Consider the following 22,706-nt stretch of genomic DNA (forward strand, 5'->3'; position numbering starts at 1 on the left):
TTAACTACCCTTAGACGACACTCCATCCTATAGTCAAACAAGACTGATTCCCCAACCCCCTTGCAAGCCAGAGAGGGAGGGTGGAGGGAGAGAAAGAGAGAGAAGCCAGAGCTTGAAACAATGAATAAAATAAATAAATAAAATAAAAATATTAAAAACTAAAATTATAATTATGAAAGTACATAAAATTGTCAGGGGGCAGCCTTCAGTAACAATTTCACTTCGTAAGTTGTGTCTCACCCAGGGAGCTACATTGCACGAAGTGACCTGTTTCATTGTCCTTATTACCAAATAGGAGAAATTCAAGTGGAGCAGGGATAAATGCCTTAGCACCAGGATCTCACAGCTGCCCAGCCCTCCATCTGCTAGTCCTTATCAGTCTAAGGGAGTGGTCTGAGAACCAAGCGGCCTGACTCTGGAGTGCCTTTCAGCGTGGGGTGGAAGCCAGTCGTCTTCTAGCCAGATATTCCTCAGTTCACACAGGAGATGGGAGAGATGCAAGGCCCAAAATGGCTCCAGCACTTCAGAACTCAGCCCTTAATAGTGAGAGTCCGTGAAACCCCCAGATAATAAAGAGGATTAGAGACTCTAGGCACTGATGCAAATAAAAAGATTTCAGAAATGGACACAGGCTCAGGGCTCACCTTAGCTTCTCACTAAATGAATCTTTGGCAAATTCAGTCCGTTTCTGTCTCAGTGTTTGCCTTTGCCAATCCCTAAGAAGAATCTGTGAGAATTATTTAGACTCTTTTCTGTGTTTTTGGACTCGTAAATGATTAGTCATTGACTGCCTTCAAAAGAGGGAGTGAGGGCATTTTACTCTGTTCCAAGATACATTCTGATAAATCACTGAAGGCCTCTTTGGAAAGTCTGGATCACATCCCCTCGCCCGAGTGAGAGCCCAGACAGACCCCTCCTTCCCTGCTCCCTGGGTCTCCCTTCTCCCTCAGACTTTCTGACAAGACAGTCCTGAGCTTCCTACTGCTATTGCCCCAGCCTCCTGGTCACAGGCCCTACAATTATGCATAATTTATTCCACATGTTTGTTTGTGCGCTTGCCAGAGGCATTCGCTGTAAATGTTTCAATACTTTAAGTTTAGATGAGTTTTCTTTCGAAAGAATTGTCCCCCGGGTGGTGCACTGAACAGTAAATTAACACCCATGTATCCATCGGCCTCCTCTTGGCACATGTTCTAACTTCAATGCTCCCCGTAAAACATTCATTAAATGCAGCACCGCAGACAGCTCCAGGCCGTGACCGGGGACAGGTGAGTGCATCCACACTGGATAAACTTTTGGTTGACAACAGGCCCCATGAGGTAAACTCCCTGGACTATTTAAATAGGGTTTGTATTAAAGTCCTATTAGTGATATATTTATAGAAGATTGTTTTAGGGCCACATTTGCCATTTCCCCAGTTTGTGACATGTTCTGTTCCTTGGCACAAAAATACGTTTTTCCCTCCACTGTGAAGCCTCCAGTTATCTGATCTGGCCTGTGTCTCTCCAATGACACCATCACACATGCACTCTGTCTCTCACACACATAGGTGTGAGAGACACACCTCTCACACCACTCACACCTAACACACACTCTCACACATGCTCACACCACTAGCACCTACCCCCTTGCACTCAAACATTCGCAACAACTCAAGAATGGTCTGAACAACTGAACATTCATATGTTCATTCATTATGGCAGTGGTCAGCATTCTGTGTTTTTTGCCAATGTTTTATGACTCCTCAAAGAAAAACCCAGCTAGAGTGATCAGTAGCTAGGGGGTCCTACAGTTATGTTCAGTTACTGACTGGGCTTTTGTGCCAGTCCTTTGCCACTTCCTCTCAGGTCGACTCTCTGCCCTTCCCTTCTTCTGCTCAAGTAATGGTTACACTATGTCTTCTATTTTGACATTTAAACCTCTAGTGTAATTGGATTTAACAGTGTAGTTTAGCCTGGGACTTTTCTGAAAGCTTTTTTTTTCTTTGCTTCCTTCCCGTGCTGCCAAACCTTAGTGATTCTGTTTACTATGTATTTACTATGCATACCAGTTTCAATGGTTCTGTTTACTTCAGACCATTTGCATACCTGGCCCAAAGACTTGAAGAAAGTTTTTACATCTGCAGATACACTCCTATCCCTGAAATAAACCAGCCTCCTGGAAGCGCCTTTTTCAGGAACTGCCTGACCAACTTCTCAGTTCCTTTGTTCTGCCTCTCCTTAGGAGCCTATAAAACCTTTCGGTGGTATTAAGAGCGGAAAGGCAGTCTTTCCCTTAATGGTGGCATTTTGGAATAGACCTGCTTTTCTTTCCACCAACCTCGATTTTCAGGTTTTGGCTTTCGTGCAGCGAGCAGCCAGACCTTTTGCATAGGTCAGAGTAGTGACCCATGAAAAATGGTATTTCCCATCAACTGAGTTTTAGTTAGATTTGGCCAGTGAGGGGCATGGTAGGAGACGAGAGAGCAGAAGGTGGAAATTCAGGGTATTTCTCTCCCATACCACTCTATCTGCTTCTAGTGGCCTGTCCTGAAGTGACTTCCTGAAGGGTTCTAGCACCGAGTGGGTGGCCCGCTCCTGGGTTCTGGTAATAGTACCGCCCTCCTTGTCCTTTCAGTCCGATGAGTGGTTGCAACTCACTGCTGTTGCTAATCTCTGGGTTGTCTCACCACCCCGTTTGTCTCAACTTCCCCAACTCTAAAACCTTTATAATTAGTTCCTCATATTATTTTCCCTCTATTGAACTATGTGGCATGAGCTGGCATGAGCTGGCATGAGCTCTGTTTTCTGACTATTCCCTAACTCATACAAAGTTTATTGAAAGAAAAGGAAGCAGGAGCAGGAATTAGAAGAGGCTGAGTGACAGATCAGAGGGACAAAAGGCAAAGGTTAGGCTGCTCCCCAACCCCACCATCCACACAGCGCTTCAGCATCTGTACTCAACTTAGACCTTTATCATCTTGAACAAACAGAGAAAAATCTTGCCCTCGAGGGAAACTTGAGAAAACCTCCAAATCTATCCAGAACAGATTCTATTCCATAAAATCTGTTCCAGAAAAGATTCAAACTGGTCCAGGTAAAAAAATTAAATTAAATTAAAAAATAAAACAACCTATTCTTTTATTAAATGTTCCAGACTCTATATTCTTCCTTCGAAACACTGTATGTGTTTATATTCCCGAATTCTCCCTACTGTCTGTTGAACCTCTTTCCATAAACTGAGCTATGGAAAGCTACTCACTTTCCATTCTACTCACTGCTGTTCTCAGTGGAAATACAGCAGCATCCCACCAAAATGCACACAAAACCACTAAAGAAAAAGTAGGGTAACAAGTTTATCTCATACTCATCTTTCCATTTAATACCACAGTCCTTCCTGACGTTAGTATAAGGAAAAAGAACGAAGAACAATTTTTTTAGATGCATTTGAGGATCTGTTGAGGGGAAACATTTGAAAGACAGAGGAGTGTAGTGGTCAAGACCCACTGCTCTTAGGTCAGACTCCCTGGATCATACCGTGTTTCCCCAAAAATAAAACCTAGCCGAACAATCAGCTCTAACACGTCTTTTGGAACAAAAATAATATAGGACCCGGTCTTATTTTACTATATTATAAGACCCGGTCTTATATTATATAAGAGCAGGTCTAACATAATAAATATAGTATAATATAATATAATCCCAGGTCTTATATTAAGTTTTGCTCCGAAAGACGTATTAGAGCTGATTGTCCGGCTAGGTCTTAGTTTCGGGGAAACACAGCACTCTGGCTCTGCTACATAATAACACTGAGCAAGTTACTTATTTCTCTAAGCCTCAGTTTTCTCATGTATAGGAGATAATAAAGTTTTGAGACTTAAATGAAATAAAACTTGGAAAGCCCTGCACACAGTGAGCACTCCATAAAACTTGTAATTTTATCATTATTACCATCCCCACTATGTCCACACTCTTGAAAATCATGAGTAAATATAGGAATAGCCAAAATACCACTATCTAAGATAAATTAGTCCCTCAGAGTTATGGGCTAATAACCAACATCATCTCTCACATCAGCAAAGAAAATCACCATCTCTTAGAACTGCAGAGGCTATAATCCAATCTCTCCATGTGATAACTGAGGCAGAAGAGACCCAGAGAAGGACTCAGCTATGAGTTGCCAACCTTTGGGCCTTACCACGTTGTCCTTCCCCAATGTGGACATGTAGTTATCACCTCTTTGCAATTAGAACATCTCATTTCAGATCAGCATTATGTTGAATGTGATGTGAATTATTATCAAAGAAGCTTCATAAAGAGACTTAAAAGGCAGTGTGCCACAGCTAACATCATACTTATTGGTGAAAGACAATTTTTTTCTCCTAAGATCAAGAACAAGACAAAGTTCATGCGCATCACTTCTGTTGAACATCGTACAAGAGATTCTAGTAAGGGCAATTAGGCAAATAATAATAATTAATAATAATAATAATAACAAGGAGTGGAAAAGGAAGAAGTAAAACTATTTCTGTTTACAGAGGACATGATCTTCTAAATAGAAAATCCTAAGGAATCCACTAAAAACTATTAGAATTAATAAATTAGTTCAGAAAAGTTGCAGCATACAAAAATCAATACATGAACCTCAATTATATTTCCATATACTAGCAATGAGCAATCCAAAACTGAAACTAAGAAAACAATGACATTTGTAATAGAATAAAAAAGGATAAAATAATTGTAAACAAATTTAACAAAAGATGTGCAAGACTTGTACACTGAAAATATGAAACACTGTTGAAAGAAATTAAAGAAGATCCTAAATAAATAGAAAGTTATACCATATCATGTTCATAGATAAAAGATTTAATATTGTTAAGATGGTAAAACTTCCTGAATTAATCCACAGATTCAAATCAATTTTTATCAAATTTCCAAGCTTGAATTTTTTGCAGAAATTGACATGCTGGTCATGAAATTCACATGGAAATGCAAGGCACCCAGAATTATCAAACTAATTTTGAAAAAGAAGTACAAAGTCATCGTCACATTCCCAATTTCAAAACATACTACACATGTGCAGTAAAAAAGACAACATGGTACTGGCATAAGGAGAGATATATAGATTAACAGAATAGAATTGGGAGTCTAGAAATAAATTCTTACATTTATGGTAAAATGATTCTTGATGAGGGTAAAGATAATACAATGGGGGAAAATAGTCTTTTCCACAAATGGTGCTGAGACAACTGAATAGCCACAGTAAAAAAAAATGGACACTTTACATCATACACAAAAACTAACTCAAAATGGATCATAGAACTAAATGTAAGAGCTAGCACTATAAAACTCTTAGAAGAAGACCTAGGAATATATCTCTATGATATTGGATTTGGCAATGGTTTCTTAGATATGACACAAAAGCAGAATTGACAAAAGGCAAAATAGATCAATTGAATTACATCAAAAACTTTTGTGCTTCAAATTGTATTGTTAATAAAAAAATGTTAAAAACCCATAGAATGACAGAAAATATTTGTAAATCATATAATTTGATAAGGGACTGGAGTCCAGATTATGTAAATAACTCTTACAACACAAAAATAAAAAGACGATTACCCAACTTAAAAAACAGGCAAAGGATTTGAACAGATATTTTTCCAAAGAAAACACCCAAATGGCCAACAAACACATGAAAAGATGGTCAACATCACTGGTCATTAGGGAAATGCTAATTAAAACCACAATAAAATAACACATCATATAACTAGGATGGCTGAAATTGGAGCCCTAATGCATTGCTAGTTGAAATGTAAAATGGGTGCAGTCACTTTAGAAAATAGTATGGCACTTCTTCAAAATGTTAAACGTACAGTTTACCATATAAGCCAGTATTTCCATTCTTACCTTTGTATTCAAGAGCAATGAAACATTCACCCACACATAAACTTGTACACAAATATTCATAGCAGTATTATTTATAACAACCAAAAATAGAAGGCATTCAAATGTTCATCAATGATGAATATATAAATAAAATGAGGTATGTCCAAAATATGGAATATTATTTGGCAATAAAAAGCAGTGAAGTACTGATATAGCTACAACATGGATGAATCATGAAAACATTTTGCTAAGTGAAAGAAGCTAAGTACCATATTTTTCACAATTTCATTTACGTGAAAGTCCAGAATAGGCAAATCTATAGAAACAGAAAGTAACTTAGTTGTTTCACAAGGCTTGGTAACTATTGGGTATAGGGTTTCTACTGGGGTCTCTTCTGGGGATGATAAAAATATTCTAAACTTAGGCAGTGGGATGACTACAAACACCTGTGAATAGGGGCGGTCAGTTAGCTCAGTTAGTTAGAGAGTGGTGCTCTTAACACAAGGTTGCCAGTTCGATTCCCACATGGGGCACTGTGAGCTGCGCTCTCCACAACTAGAGTGGAACAACTACTTGACTTGGAGCTGATGAGTTCTGGAAAAACACACTTAGAATAAATTTAAAAGTTTTTTAAAAATCTGTGAATATACTAAAAACCATAAATTGTATACTTTAAATGGGTGAATTTTATGGTCTAAGAAGTAAATCTCACTACCGATGTTTTTAAAAAGCGACTTTATAACTTCAAAAATTTTTTTACATAGCAATGGTTCTTGGGGATCAGGTAGTGCTGAGTTTGATTACCAGTTCCCTCGCAACTAGCCATGTGGTCTTCCGCAAGTTCCTATACCACTCTGGGCCTCAATAGATGGTAGCTTTTCATCATTCAAAAGGAAGGAAAGGAAGGAGAAGTAGATGCAGCCTCAGGGTTACTTACAATGGAGACAAAGCCATGGTGATCCTTTGGGATGAAAGAAGCACAGCCAAGACCACCAGCTAGACTTTGATTCTTTGTCCCTATCTATTTCCCAGAATAAGGTGCCTTTCCTAAATATCCCACACGAGATGGAGCCCCCCGAGCCTTCTCACACAGTAGGGATTGACCACAGCTCTTTTGTGGCAAGAGCAGTATCCTTCCCATCAGGCAGCACCATATGCCCCTCCCTTCATCCCCCACCTTTGGCAGATTTACAGCTAGAACAGAAGTATTTCCAATATTAAAAGAACTGAGGGAACACAGAAGGATGCTAACAATCAAATTGCAGGCCATTTTTATCTTACATTGCTCATTTGGGAAGGTCATTTTCCCCCTGGTGCCCATAAGGCATTAGATGCTTTGAGCTTTGCATTCTCAACAGTGTACTGAAAATAGATGTTGAATGCTAAAACATAAACATATGTATCATTCATAATGCATTCAGATGTTTTTCAATTATTCATGGTTCCTGAGAGTTACTTGACCTATCATGCATATATATCCAAACAATGTTTATACTAGAACCACATCCTCCATGTACACAGTTCCAGCTCTTTGGCATTCCTGTCTATGAATTAAAATTAAATGAGTCAGTGGTCAATAAAAGTTACATGTGATTTCCATAAAATTATCTATCGTATATTGCTCTGGGGTGGAGAAAGAAGGTTGCATGGAGTTGCCAAAACTGACAGGACACAGAATGCTTGTTTTCTGATGAGGGTGGCAGAGATGATTAGTCTTTCCTAAGAATGAATTTGTTATTTCCCTGAATAATTGGTGGTCTTGGACTTAACTGTCTAGGAAAAAGATAACTCAGAGGGCCACCTTCCTTTCTCTTCTGCCTAAGTCTTATTTGATTTAAAAAAAAAAAAAAAAGCCAGATTTCTGGGCTCAAAAACAACACATTCTTCTCTTTTGCTGCTTGAATAAATTTGCATGTTAACATGAATGGTTTCAACTTAAAGAATGTAAAATTAAACAAAATTTGAATTCAAATCCAAAATGGAGAAAAGACACATGCAAAAACAACAGATTTTCAATCTTGTTGATTTTTTCGGGAACCAGATTAGGAAAGGCATAAACACACACACACACAAGGAAGGGTGGCTCTCAGAGGGGACAGGCGCTGCCAAGGAGGAGCCCCCGTATCGCAGCCCCGCCTCACGCACACTCTGAGCACTCCCAGATCACAGAAGATTCTGAAGCCCTGTGTCAGTGTCTGAATGCCACCATCAAACTCAGAAATATGACTCAGAAGACATGTTCACCATCACATTCCTACTTTTGGAGGCCAACCCAGATAAGATGAAATGTAAGGAGTGAGTAGCTCAAGCAAATACAGGCATGGATTTGCCTCTGCTGGCCCTAAGAGCTATTTCTTGCTTTACCCTTTGACTTCCCATCGCACTTGGAAGGCAGTATGCATGCGTAGTGAGTAGATGCAAAGACTGTCAGAATCCCAGATCCACCCACCATTTATTGGCTGAGTGACCTCTGGCAAATGACTTAATCTGTGGACGTAATTTTTTTCATTAGTATTCATTTACGTAACAATAGTGTCGGCCTAAATTTATTGTGAGAAGAGAATAATACAATGCACTTAGAATACTGCCTGACCTAGAGCAAGCATTCAATAAGGGTTAGCTGCCATCTTTCTGGTCAGTATGATGGTGGTTGTGGTTATCATTATGAGATATTTAGGTGACGGAGTCCAGAGAAACCATGCCTGACAGCCGTTTCTTTCTTCTTCAACCTGCTCTCCCATATTGTCCAGGCATTATCACCCGGGAAAGAGAGACAAATTAAGGCATGGCAAAAAGCCTGCTGCCTGAGCTCTGACTGCAGGACAATGAGAAATGTCATCCTCTCATTCCACCCTGTCCCACCCGTCAAGACTTTCTCACAACGCAGTTTCTGTCCACAAAGAGGTTCCAAATAAAATGACAATAGGATCTTAAGAAATAAAGAAGACAGTGAGCAACTAGCACCAGCATCTTACCTCATCCTCCCTCTCAGACATATTGGTCCCGAATTTCTGGACAACTGACTTGTCGCTCTCCTTTAGCATTTTCTCTCGAACTTTGGTTTCATACTCAGGTCGAGAGTGTTCCTAAAACCCAAGAGTCAAAGAGTAGTTAGTAAACAGGCAAAAGAGTGACCTTGGCCTGCAGGTTATAACCAGACACCACAAGTACAGTAAAGTCAGGACTTTGGATCAGATTCTATTGGACATGAGCTGCCACAGCGCACACAATCACAAGTCTAGACCAGGAGCACAATGTGGGGGAAAGAGAGGGGACACATAACACTTGTTACCACACTGAGAACCAAACCTGGGCACGTTCCTGGGGATGGTGCCGGTGTTGAGAAGGGAGAGAGAAAATGTTAAATGGACAGCTGATACACAGAGAAGCCACATGTTTGCATAGCAGTTTCATCAAAGGTAGAGTGACGCATCAGTTCATCCCACCAACTATCCTCATACCTCAAACTTTAAGTTCCAATACGCCAGATCCCAGCTGGAGAAACAGACGTGCCCTACAGCTGGGAGTTAGGGCAACAACAAAACAATTTCCTCCCTGCTCCATTATTCTACAAGTTAAAGGCGACTAATAAAAATCAAAGTTAAAGGTGGCCATAGGGAATCTTAAAACTCACTTGCCTGGACCTGTTTCCTGTACAGCCTAAGTGAGTAACTCATTGGCAAGTACACCAGTGCTCAAGAGACATCACTGAGCCATTCGGCAATACAAACGTAAATAGTGAGTCACCAGGCCTGGGAAAGCACACCTAGCTAATCAAGAAGACCATGGTCAAAGCAAGGCAGATGCTGGAGCAGGAAGACACATGACTTACTTCCAGAATTTAACAGTGAACACCTGGCCTCATTGGCAGTTCTTCCCACAGTGTCCAAGGACAAATATCTACAAGTGCAAGGACTTCATGTTCCTGCATCATTGACCAATAACGCCTAGGCAGGGATTCAGGTGCTGGCTCATAGTGGACTCAGAGGACACATATTTCGTTACCACTTTTCATATATCAGAGCTTCCAGAAGCCAGCAAGGTAGACTCCTAGACTGCTCTTTGGTTTACCCAAGATGTGCCATGATGTCGGAGAGGAGAAACTGCACGTGACTAACAAACATAACCAATACAACAGGAGGTGACACTATTCAAGTGTTTTTAAGACCCACCATCATCACATCGTCACCCAATCTCTAAGGAACAACCAAACCCAAGAGCCACAGCCCTGGGTGAATGCAGCCCCTGCCTACGGGGCCGCCCTGTGGAACCAGCAGGACACTGCCAAGGGACTTGTTGCAAGACTCCTTTGGATCCTGTTTGTGTTTCTTGAAGGGGGACCTGTCAGACCTCAAGAGTCTTTCTCTTAGAAGTGGGCCAATCTTCATTCAGCTCAGTGGACTTCTCTTGTCCTATTAGCTTCTGTCAGTCAGGCCCCAGGAGCTCCTGGGACCTCTTAGAAAGTGTGGTTTCATCTGAACACTCCATCCTCTCTGAAGGCAGAACCCATATGTACATTTTCTCGTTTATCATGGAATCCATGAGGCTGTCAGTCTTGGGGCATATGCTTCACACATAGGACTGGACAGAGTGAGCACATGTATTCAATACAGGGTAATGGAATGCCCATCTGCTCAAAGGCAAGCTGACTAATTAGAGCATTAAGGAGAAGAAATCATGCGGAGCCACACAGGCTCAAGGACAAGACTAAATTGGGGATTTCACTTGGTTGGCCATACAACATCACAGCCACAAAGCCAGAGGTCCCACGACCAAGGCAAGGCACATGAATTACTGCAGAGTGTGGAAAAGGCCCGTTCTCCATGCAGCCACTGTAATGCTTGTGGCCAACCTTTGCAAATGGGTACTCAGCCACCTGGAAGTGCTTCCTGGTCCTTCTAGATGCTGTCTCCAGCACCTCGTCCACAATGTCCACAATTTTGGAGCGCCTATCTGATACTGACATTTGCTCCTCAGTCCAGGCAGCACGTGGGAATAGATAACTGTGCACAACCGTGTGTTCACTGCTCCTCGTCAATTCACCGGCATCAAGCCTGGGGCCCATCCCTCAAAGAGCCTTCAAGGAAGGCTAACCTGTTTCCATCCTTTAAATATCATCTTTCCATAAAACTAGGCTCTAGAAGAACCTACCCTTAACCCTTAGCTCAGGCTCCAGTTTCATACATGGTGTGCTGGCTTATACCATAATGGTATAGCGATTCTTTCTTCTTCTATAGGCATAAAGGCTTACCAGCCTCTCGCACCCATGCCTCTCCCTTGACCCTCAGTATGCTCTGGGTCACCCAGGAGCGAGGCCTGTTCTCTGGCTTTATGCTCACTAGCAGCAATGACACGGGAGACAGAAGTATGTTGAATTAAATCTCAAGGCTACTACAAGGCTGGCCTCTTGTGCCGTCTCTTTTCCCAGAGAGGGGACCTGAGACATCTGGCCCAATGTCTTACAGATCAAAAGTAGAGAGGCAACTTGACTTCTTGGTCTCGGTGCATTATCAACCATGGCTCAGCCCACGGAGCCAAGCTAGAAAAGCTGCCACAGTAAGACCCAGCCAGTGACCAGCTGATGTGACAGTACACATAAGTGGTTATCTCGCACCAAATGGTCTCTTTCCAGAGTGAAAGCAAAGCAAAGGCCCAGAGAAGCATGCAAGAGAACTCACTTCTTCCTCTTCTACACCAGTCAGGTCCCAGAAGTAGCCCAGCCGCATCTGTAATCTCTTCCAGTTTTCAAGAAACATAGTAGCTTAAAAAGAAAGAAAAAATCCTATTAATTTCAGAGTGGATTTTGAGTACTCTGGATTTGCCAATGGTGGTAGAGAATAAACTTACAGATTTCAAATTTAGGGGCTCTCTTTAAAGTATTTTTTCCCTTCCTCTGACTTCTAGCTGAAAATACTTTCCACATCCTTGAGAGTATAGTAGATATGTGTAAACAGGTACACACACACACACACACACACATACATTTTTCTACTTATATGTTATGAAAAGTGGGTAAACATTGATCTCAAGAAATGAGAAAGGATGGAAGAAAAAATATAATAAGAATGGAAGGGTTTGTAGTATTTTTTGATGAACCTCATCTTGTCTGTGCATATGTTCTTTCTTCCCGCACCTTCCTCAGCGTTCTCAATTTTCCCCCATCATTTTTTCTGTCCCCAGCACCAGTCCCTTCTGAGGGCCCTAATTATCTCATTCTGAGGTTATGTAACCGTCTCCTAATAGTTCTCACTCCAGAGCCTCAGCCTTCCAACCCATGTTGCATGCAGCTGATAGACTAATCTCCCTGAAGTGGTATTCATTCATCCGTCCATTTCTTAGAAAATATTTTTTAATGCCGACCATACCTACACATTGGTCAGTTTGCCTGCTCCAACCATCACCCCTTGAAGGGCCAGCCCAACGTGCTCCAGAAAGAATCAACACCCTCTACTCTACAGCCATGGCTTGTTATACCAGGATTGAATGCCTGATCCAGAGACTGCCAATGAACCAGATTCTCTCTTTTGAAAACTAAAACCAAGAGACACAAAGAGAAGCAGGGATGGCAGAAACCAAGCAGCCCCTGAAAGGAGAGAGGTCTGTGGTTTCTGATAGCTCCTCCAGCTCCAGTTCCCCAACAGCCTAGTTATTTTTCATTTCCTACGTTCATGAGCTTGCTTTTTGCCTTCTTACAATAAATCTCTTGCAAATTTGAATAAACTTTTAATCCTGAAAAAAAGAAAAAAGACCAGGCCGGCTAAGGTATCTGCAATATACAAAACACTTAACCACAATACAGGGCACAAAGTGATTGGGGCCTTAAGAAGGATGCAGATAAAAAGCGGTGGGCATGCAGGAGAGGGAGTGCTTGCTGCATCTGAGCTGCGTCTTGAAGAACGATGGCATTCAGTAAGTGAAGAAGGGGTGGGGAAAGGAAGGAGGCCAACACCTTCCCTGCTGAAACTTCCAGTGGCTTCTGATGGCCTAAGTTCTCTCTGGATATTGCGACCCTGTGTACCTGGCCAGATGCATCTGTCTAAATCTCTTCCCACCATTGGTCAACACGCACCTCACACCTGCATGCTGTTGACGTTGTATCCTCACTGTCCTTTTCATGCCCAACTTGTGTAAATTGACCCCTCTTCTGTTCCTGGTTCATTGGTTCCTGCCAATGTCTATCCTCATCATTTCCGGGCCAGCTCAAGTCCCACTTCTTCCATAAGAGCAAGCTCAAGGGTGCCCTCTCCTCCACATCCCTACTGCCCTTATAGTCTGCTACCCTCCCAGAAAGGGAAGGGATCTGACATTCCCTGAGGCTATGTCTACATCTCTACACCACATGCAATAAGAGACTGGTGACGTTGGCTGCATGCCACGCTGTACAGCTGGCTGCCATTCAGGTCTGCAGTGTAACAACAGGTCCACAAACTCTTCCTCAGCTCCCAGCTGCCTCTGTTTACCTTGGGCACAGCACAGCTGAGCATAACAAACACCCATGAACTGGTTAAATGTGCAGTCACTTAACGCTTTATTTGTTTTACTTGGTGCAACATGACAGTGGACTGATCTGTATGTTTTCTCCTTGGATTTGAGGCTCTTTCATATGAGTGCACACTGACCTCCCGACACTGGCACCGGCCTGGGGATGCTCTGAAACCAGGCAGGATACCCCTCTTCTTCCTCTGCTCTTCTTAGTGCCTATGAAGGGCTCTGCGCACAGCAGGGCTCAGAGCGCTTCTGGCTGCAGTGTCCATAAAGGACAGATGTCAGACTATGGGAACAGATTAGGGGGCAAAAGAGTCACTGAGAGAGAGGTCATAAGGACAAGGGAGGGCTGTCATAGTGATGAAGAGCTGCTCACAGCTCCTGGTGCGTATTATGTACCAGGCACCGTGCTAAGTGCTCTGCACACATATCTCATTCACTTGTCAGAGAACTAGGGGACAGGTATTCCTTCAGCCATTTAACAGATGAGGACCGTGATGCTCGAAGATTAAGTACCGTGCCCCACGTTGCATGGCACCTTGGTTAAGAGTACTGGCTTGAGTGACACAGAGCTAGAGTCACAACTGACTTGCCGTGGGAGCCCCAGATGGAAGGTGCAGGATTGAGGCACTCATCAGGCAACCCCTAGGTCAACGTCCTTAATCTCTACTCAAAATGAAGTTTAGAAACCCTCTCCTTCACTTCCCTTTTCAGTAGGGTTTCGCTCTCTCCAGAGCTCCCTGGGATTTGAAGCCAGAACCGCAGAGGAGCTGGGCCTGAAGACTCCGACAGACCCGAGTCCTCCTGACTAGTACCCTGCGTGTACCCCGTCTCGGCAACCCCCACTCCCACCCCACAGCAGCCTGCTGAGTCTCTCTGTGGAGAACGAGTTTTCCTTCCCAGCCTTCCTCCTGGCGGGCCTGGTCCGTGGCCCAGGCCCACCCAGCACAGCAGCACTGATCATAATAATCTTGATAATGAAAGGCATTACTATTATTTTTAATTGTAATTTGTAGGCAATCATGCCCAGAGGCTCCTGGCTGCTGTAACCAAATATACAATCACATAAAACACAGCAAGGCTGTTAAAAAAACAAAACCAAACTCTACCCTATGCCAGGAAGCTCTGACACAATCTCACCCTTTTTGCTCTCCCTGCACTGCTGTACGAGAGGAAGAGAAGGGAGCTGGGGTGGGGGGAGCACCCCAGAAGGGAGCTGGGGTGGGGGGAGGACCTCAGGAGGGGAGGGAGAGATCTGTTCGTGACAGCTCTTGAGAAAGAAGCAGCAGTTGTTGGGGCTTGAAAGAGGGAAAGGACAACTGAAAACCAAGTTTCTCTACAACAAGGAATTAAGCATTCCTTAAGCAGTGTTATTAAACTTCAGCTACTCAATCACGGTAATATCTGCAGGACAAATTAATGAGGATTAGGGTTGCAGGGTATCAAAACATGGAATGCATATTCCGAGTTCCAAATCAGGTCAAGTGGATTTGGGAGCAATTACAAGATGGCTGTGCTTGACGAGAAGACAGAGCTGCCTGTGACGTCCCAGGCCACAAGCCTCAACTTCAGTTTGTTCTACTGACCCTTGCTGTGAACATTGTAGAGAGATATGGCGCCAAGTGCCATTTCCTCTTACTCCCTGTCCCTATTTTCATGGGCTGATCATTGCCCGTGTGCCCCTGGGCAGCAGCTGTTCTCCCTGAGAGTAGAGTGTCCCCTGAAAATTTTCCTGGACAGCCTAGTGATATGGGAATCTTTCCAGTCTGGTTCCTACAGGGAATGGAGGACGGTTATACTCAGTACTCCCAGCACTGCTGAGAACAAACCTCTCCCTGTGTCCTCACACTTTCAGGGATGAATGACTCATGGCCCCATCCTGGCAGGTCCTCCAGGCCCTGTGGAGTCAGTGATAAATCAAGCAGCCTCTGCAGCAGGACCATTGCCCTGCCGGCCCACGATCCAGCAGGAAAGCTAAGGGCCTGCACATCCAGGATGAGTAAAAAGCAGGTGGCTACTCAAGATGGGCTAAAACATGTTGACTTGGTCCCTTTTTTAATACATGTGGGTGTGCCTTCCTGGAAATGTTCAGTTACCACAGGGTTGTTATTCCAGTTTGTGAGAATAGAAGTGTGTGTGTGTGTGTGTGTGTGTGTGTGTGTGTGTGTGTGTGTGTGTGTGGTCAGATCGCTGTGGCCCACAGAAAGTTTACCACCCTGATGCTCTGAGGGGTGGAGGGGCGGAGAAGGACAATGAAGGAACTATTTGTTCTTTCCTCCACAAATCCCTTTGGTGGGAAGACTGAAAACACCACTCTGGTATTACATAAAATCTCTACAGTCTACACTTACGGTATTCTGGAAATTGCACTGAATCTGGAGTCAGGAGATAGGCCCACCTTTACTACCAGCTAACTCTGTGATGATGGCTGCGATCCCACCCCTCTGAGTGTTATTTTGGATGATCTCTCTGACTTTATATGTCTTAGTAGATGTTCCTGCAGGTGCCTTATGGGTGTGCTGAGGGTTTCCAAAACATGCACTGGTTCAAATTCTGAATAAATACCATATGAGACTAATTACAAGGTTAACATTACTACATCGTTTGTAAAAATATGGAAAGCCAAAGAATATCCCTAGTTCTCTTCACATATATGAGTGACGGAAAGAAATCTATTGATCCTAAATTCCTTCTTGAGATACAAGGACTAAATGCTGAAGGAAGTACACCGAAGGATCTGGCTGTTAGCAGGGTCACTGCACCCGTTTCAAAGCACCACCCATATAAGCAAGCCTCATGATAACCACTTACCCCACAGAGCCATGAAGATGGAGAAGAAGACAGTGGCCGGGTTGTCAAACAGGTGGCTGGCCCGTGCTGTCCCACAGGCTGAGCTGAGGTTCCAGTAATCACAGGACTTGTCACACAGGGGACACATGGTGAAGGCATTCTGCTGGTCACACATCTCTTTGCTGCAGTGGACAGAGGCTACTGGGTCAGGTGGAGCTCAAGCAGGACCCACCCCAAATAAATCACCCCCAAACCATCTCCCACTTCTGAATTCATGACTGAGCTTATCAACTTCATACATGAGGCATGTTTTTAAAAGGTGGGATTGGATTCTTCACTGTGGGAGTGTTATTCTTGTATTTTGTCCAAAAAAAATAAATGGGCCACCTTCTGAGGTATGGAGCCCCCGTCACTAGAAGTGTCCCAACAGAGAATTAGTGACAATCTGTCAGAGATGCTGTACACTGAATGATGCCTTAGAAAGCCCCTTCAAAATCTGTGGAGTATATGGGGTTAGTGAAGAACATGAACAGTGGTGAATAAATCATCGCCTAAAGTTAGATCTTATCATCATCATTCAAGTATAGGCTGTCTTCTTAAACCTACTCTCTGTCTCACAAATATGTGAGACTGGTCACAAGGAGAAACAAACATGAGTATGTGACTGGACCAACGCAAGCTCTTACTTCTAGAAGGAAAAGCCATGTGAAGAAGAATGAAGCCAGACCTGGATTGGAAGACTTTTCTAAGTGCAGCAGCTGCAAGACCATTTGCAGAATGGGGATTAATAACCTCAGCCTCATAAAAATTATCATATCCATGAAATGGGGTTAGGGAAAACGAAAGAATAAGGTAAATTCTTCCAAAGTCTCGATTCCATGATACTTAGAGAGCGAAGCACGAGTCAAATAAATAACCATCACCTACCATGTTTCCCCAAAAATAAAACCTAGCTGGACAATAAGCTCTAATGCATCTTTTGGAGCAAAAATTAATCTAAGACCCGGTATTATATTATATTAATTATATTATATTATATTATATTATATTATATTATATTATATTATATAGACCTGGTCTTATAGTAAAATAAGACCAGGTCTTAAATTTTAACTTTTGCTCCAAAAGACACATTAGAGCTGATTGTCCAGCTAGCTCTTATTTTTGGGGAAACAAAGTATATTCTAAACTATTCTCACTACATTTCTGTTTAATGGGCCGATGGATATATTTGAAATTCCACTCATTCATTAAGTGGAGAGCTGGATGCAACAAATTTAATCTCACATGAGTGCTTGCAAATAAGAATCAAAGAACTACCAGCCATAACCGGTTTCCCACTATCTCTCCACACCATATATAGGTACCAAAATGAACGAACTTATCATTCCGGTGTGTAGTATCTCTCCCCCACCACGGGGATGGAGACATGGATAAGCTCACAGTTGAGGGGAAAAGGGGGAGAACTCAAGATTTCATGAAAATGAAGCATTGGCTGTTGTCACAGAGCAGCTAAAGACACCGTGGTGGGGAGGCAGGAGAGCTCCTATGCTGAAAACCGTCACTGTGTTTTCTCCGAGAAGAGGCAGCAGAGGGTGCTACCGAGCGTGGCTGGCAAGGGGAAGACCACTGCCAAGGTGAGTAAGCTGGTCCCCTGTGTGCAAAAGCAAGCAGATTTACCCCAGAAGTCGAAGGGATGCCTAGATCTCGTTTCCCTTCATTAAAAAGTTGAAGTGTTTTACCGAGGGCTGTTACTGTCTGTCAAGTCCCCGCTTTCAGTCTTGTTTTTAATAAGCTATTAAGTCCATGGCAGAGAAGGGACTTCTGTGTGAGGAAATGGAAACTCTAGTTCTCTGAGGCTAAATCCTAGTTCCTCCCCTGACTTGCTGCTAAGCTCTCCATTGGCAAGTGTCAATGGCAGTGACTCATTCACATCGACAGTACTGAAGAGCAGTATCTTACCAATAAGTTCAGCCGTGCTAGTTTCACCTGGGCATGTTCTTATCGGAAACTGGAGAGTAAGGTTTATTTTAAGTCTTCTGGGTCAGATAAGCGTTCGCTGCATAGTTGAAGAGTTGCTACTTTTAGAGAGGGAAGCACCCTCTTGGAAAACAAATTCACACGGAAAGTTGTTGGTCTCTATAAATTCTACTAAAGAGCTGTGCTTTCAAGCCATGTCTGAGAACATATAAATTCTCAGTGCTGCCCTCTAAACATGTGTTTAGGCATTTTGTTTTTCAGGGGATTTTTTACACATAGACTTGGGGGAGGGATAATCCTAGCCAGCCTAATCCTAATCCAATATAGTCAGTGCTAAAAGGTCAGGAATTAATAAAGTATTAGCAATCAACTTGCTGCAAAGCACTTTGAAACTTAAGCACTGGGTAAATTATTGGTTTTAAAATTACAGTACAGTCAACCACCAATCATTTTTACAAAATGGCAGCCACTGTAGCATGGATATTCCCCATATCAATTAGATTTGAAGTCAGAATGTTTGATATGTATTGAATTGTGGATGTTTTTGTTTTTGTTTTTGGTGTTTTCGGGAGGGGGGTGGTGCAAGCAATTTGAAGAGAATTCTGGAGAAATTCTGCCTCAGGATGGCATTAAAATGACTTGTGTTCTCTGAGAGAGGCTGTCTCTAGACAAGCTGAAAGACAAGGGAAGTTCATTTAGAATTGAAATCATGTCTGGGATGTTTACTAATTGCATAATCCACAGATTTCTAGTTAGTGTATTTCGTCCATCTATCATTTTCTCCAGAAAGCCTAAGAAGGTTGATAAAACCCCAAAGTGAGTGGTGTTCTTATTGAGGGACTCACTGTTGGCAAGTTAGGTGCTAGCACAAAGGGAGAAGGTACAACGAGGCAATTATCAGGAAATTCAGACAGAACATCTGCTGTTAAGGTCTCAGACCTAAAGTAACCATTTTTTTTTCCAATATGGTTTAGATTAATCAGTGTTTTTTAATGCTCCAGTCTTTCCTACCCATGTAAGCAAATGCCTAACAAATGGAACCAATCCTTTGGTAAGCAGAGGAAAGTTCTATAGATGTATCACGCACATATGGAATTGTTACTTACAAGTGATACTTGTATCTCACATATCAAAGTTATTGGCAATAAAAGGTCCCATTTAAAGTTCCACATAATATAAATTTTCTGGTTTTGATATTGTACTGCAGCTATATAAGACATAACCATTGAGCGAAACTTGGCAAAGGGTACATCGTGACCCTCAGACTTATCTTTGCACCTTCCTGTGAATCTCTAATGTGCACAAAATAAAAAGGCTTTCAAAGTGATACATCGATAGTAACTACCAAGCTTAATGTCAAAACTAGAAACCTAAGATAATCCCAGGAATAGTGCAAGTTTTTCATGATGCTTGGGAATGGCTGATAGATACAGATCCTGAAAGAGTGTGAATTTGTTTAGATTTAGTATTGAGATTTGGACACCATTCCTTTGTTGATGAGGAGTGCTATTTTGTGAGTTATTATCAGGCCCACAGAGCTTGGACTTTGGATGGATATACAATTATGATTCAACAGCAGTTCTTTAAAAAAAAAACTTCATAATACACTTAATTTTTTTCTATCATTTACACCTTCTTGATTTGCCACATCCTTCCCTGAGTCTGAAAAACTGAAAACCAAAATTTCAATTTTATAACAGTATATTTCAAACTTTTTTGACTGTGACCTACAGCTTGAAAAAGTCTTTTACGTCAGATTCCAGTATGCAAATACCCTTTCCCCATAAACACTCTTCTAACTAAATAAAATCTCAAGCAGCAATACTTATACTTCCTTCTTGTGATGAAAACTGACATTACAACATAACTAACGTAACATTCATTCTACTCTATCCTATCTTGTTCTAGTTCATCTAATAGATAACCAATAAATTGGTTCCATAATCCACTAATGGGTTGATACCCATACTTTGTGAAACATTGCGCATTCTGACAGGCAATCAGAAACATCTGCAATGATGATGCCCATGTTTTCCATGCATATATACCTGCACATAAATGAGTGTGTGTGCATATCCATAGGTATGTGTCATTGCAGCACGTATAGACCATGGTCATTTGCAGCTGCAGAGGTCAATGTCACATGCATTCCTGTTGGAAGACCCAGGGCACAAGTTCTAAGTCCTGATGTAAACCAGCACAATAACCCCCCACCCACTGCCACTGGCACTGGTTCTCTATGGGCGGTATGAAGTTGTCCAGTTCTGATCAACTTGAGGTCCAGCTCTCTAGGGATCACAACTGGGCAAAGAAAGGCAGGAGCCATATTTTCTGCGAATGCACAGACAAGGCCAGTAGAAGCTACTGGGCTGCTGAGGAGGATATGAGCACCTGGAAGATTTCACAGCTTATTGGAAAAAGCAAAGACTTTGGGGCAGGAGGCAACAGAGGTCAAATCCCAATCTTGGCAATTATTGGTTTGTTGAAGTTGGACAAGTTATGTGACCTCACTTAGTACAAATTTCTCCATCTCTGTTAGGTGAAAATATTACCTATGTTACAGAATTTACAATGTTGATCTCTACTGGATCCAAGAAACTAGTACATGAAACCACCTAGCACAAGATAGGTATCTGGTAAATATTAGTTCTGCCCTCATTGTAGATGGCCTGGGGGAGGCAGAACCCCGACAACATAGCTCCCCGACAACAGGTCCCAGAATTCCTAGTCAAGAACACTGGACAGATGATACTGGAGTTTTATATACAAAAATAGAGAAACCTTTGTCTCTTATACAGTAGTCCCCTCTTATCCACAGTTTTGCTTTCTATAGATTCAGTTACTTTGTGTCAACCGCAGTCCAAAAATATTTAATGGGAAATTTCAGAAATAAACAATTCATAAGTTTTAAATTGCATGGTATTCTGGGTAGCATGATGAAATCTTGTGCTGTCCTGCTCTGTCCCACTTGGGATGTGAATCATCCCTTTGTCCAACATACCCGCACTGTGTCTGCTACCCACCTGCTAGTCACCTAGTAGGCATCTTGGTTATCAGATCAACTGTCACGGTATTATCATGCTTGTGTTAAAGTCACCCTTACAGCAGCCTAACGCTACGTCACGATGCTTATGTCATTCACCTCAGTCCATTTCATGACATAGGCATTGTATCATTTCACATCATCTCCAGAAGAATGATGAACACAGTACAATATTTTAAGAGAGAGAGAAAGAGGCTACATTCATATAACTTTTACTATAGTATATTGTTATAATTGTTCTACTTTATTATTAGTTATTATTGTTAATCTCTTACTGTGCCTAATCTACATATTGAACTTTACCATAGATATGATTGTGTAGGAAAAAAACACAGTAAATATACGGTTGGGTACTATCCACGGTTTCCGAGATCCACTGAGGGTCTTGCAATGTATGCCTTGCAGATAAGGAGTAACTACTATGTATCTGCCTGTCCCCATCAGACCACTGATGAGGAAAGGAAGTGGGTCACGCTCAGTATGGCTCTGAAGCCATTCACAGGACCTGTAGCTCCCAGGTCTGTTTCTGGAGAAAAGCTACATGTGTGGTAAGGGAAGAAGTATAGAGAGTGAGGACTTTGGAAGGAGGTGTGTGAAATGTACTTGTAACTGGAATGAAGCTCCAAACATGGGAATTGAGCCTTTTTCTTTAAAACCATCTTACCTGGGAATATCTTCTTCGATTGTTGCACATCCGTAAAGAAATACAATCACCCCAATAATAGAAGATGGGATGAGGAATGACGTATATAATCCCAGCCAGGCAAAATACAGTCCGATTTTTTCTCCAAAATACTTTCTGGAAAAGAAAGTATAACACATATTAAGAACATTATATATTTTCCTCATTTCTGTTGGTTCTAAACCTGACAATGGGTCAGCATAAATAAAAAGGGATGGAAATTACATGAGGAAAGGGGGACCTCAGCACAAGGAATCAACAACTGGTCTTTTCTGAAATGAATTACATTCCATTGGAATCACATATACACACCTATCCTAGCTGCTCATATAAAATAGCTGTGAGAGGAATCCATCCCAACAGCAAACTAAAAACATGCCATCAATTTTGACATCTTCACCAGACGAACATAAATAATATATCATCATTTCATGACTGCCATAGTATTCAACCCACAGAAAAACACACCTTTGGAACTAGTTTATTTAAACATAACACAAATTACATATTCAACGATGTATACTTATGTACGTAAACTAATATAAACGTACTCATGGAAAAATGACTAGAAGAAATTTGATAAAATATTAGTAGTGATTTCTTTGGCTGATGAAATTATGGGTGGTTTTTATTTCTTTTTTACCTTTCTGCATTTTTAAACTCTCTACTTGTTAATGAATTACTCTTATAATTTAAAAAATTACTTTAAAAATAAAATTTACCAAGCCATATCTGTTTGATCCCCAGCTCATAAAGTTAGTAAATTATCACACTAACCTTCTAAAAAGGGATTCTCTCTTAAATAAATGCTGGTTATGAGACAAATACAATCCACAGAGGAGCAGTATACTTTATTTCTCAA

General features: G+C 41.9%; 1 protein-coding gene across 2 annotated transcripts in view; it reads right to left on the reverse strand.

The window, feature by feature from the left end:
- The window catches only part of ANO2 (anoctamin 2), a 309,555-nt gene that overhangs the window by 133,662 nt on the left and 153,187 nt on the right, over positions 1-22,706 (reverse strand). For both annotated transcript variants that reach the window (XM_033117469.1, XM_033117468.1), the window contains exons 11-14: positions 21,827-21,961; positions 16,161-16,321; positions 11,543-11,625; positions 8,840-8,950 (exon numbers count right to left, since the gene is read on the reverse strand). In XM_033117469.1, the coding sequence (XP_032973360.1) occupies positions 8,840-8,950; positions 11,543-11,625; positions 16,161-16,321; positions 21,827-21,961 (490 nt within the window). The remainder of the gene's footprint in view (positions 1-8,839; positions 8,951-11,542; positions 11,626-16,160; positions 16,322-21,826; positions 21,962-22,706) is intronic.

This window comes from Rhinolophus ferrumequinum, chromosome 10, assembly GCF_004115265.2.
Source record: "Rhinolophus ferrumequinum isolate MPI-CBG mRhiFer1 chromosome 10, mRhiFer1_v1.p, whole genome shotgun sequence".
Taxonomy (NCBI): Eukaryota; Metazoa; Chordata; class Mammalia; order Chiroptera; family Rhinolophidae; genus Rhinolophus; species Rhinolophus ferrumequinum.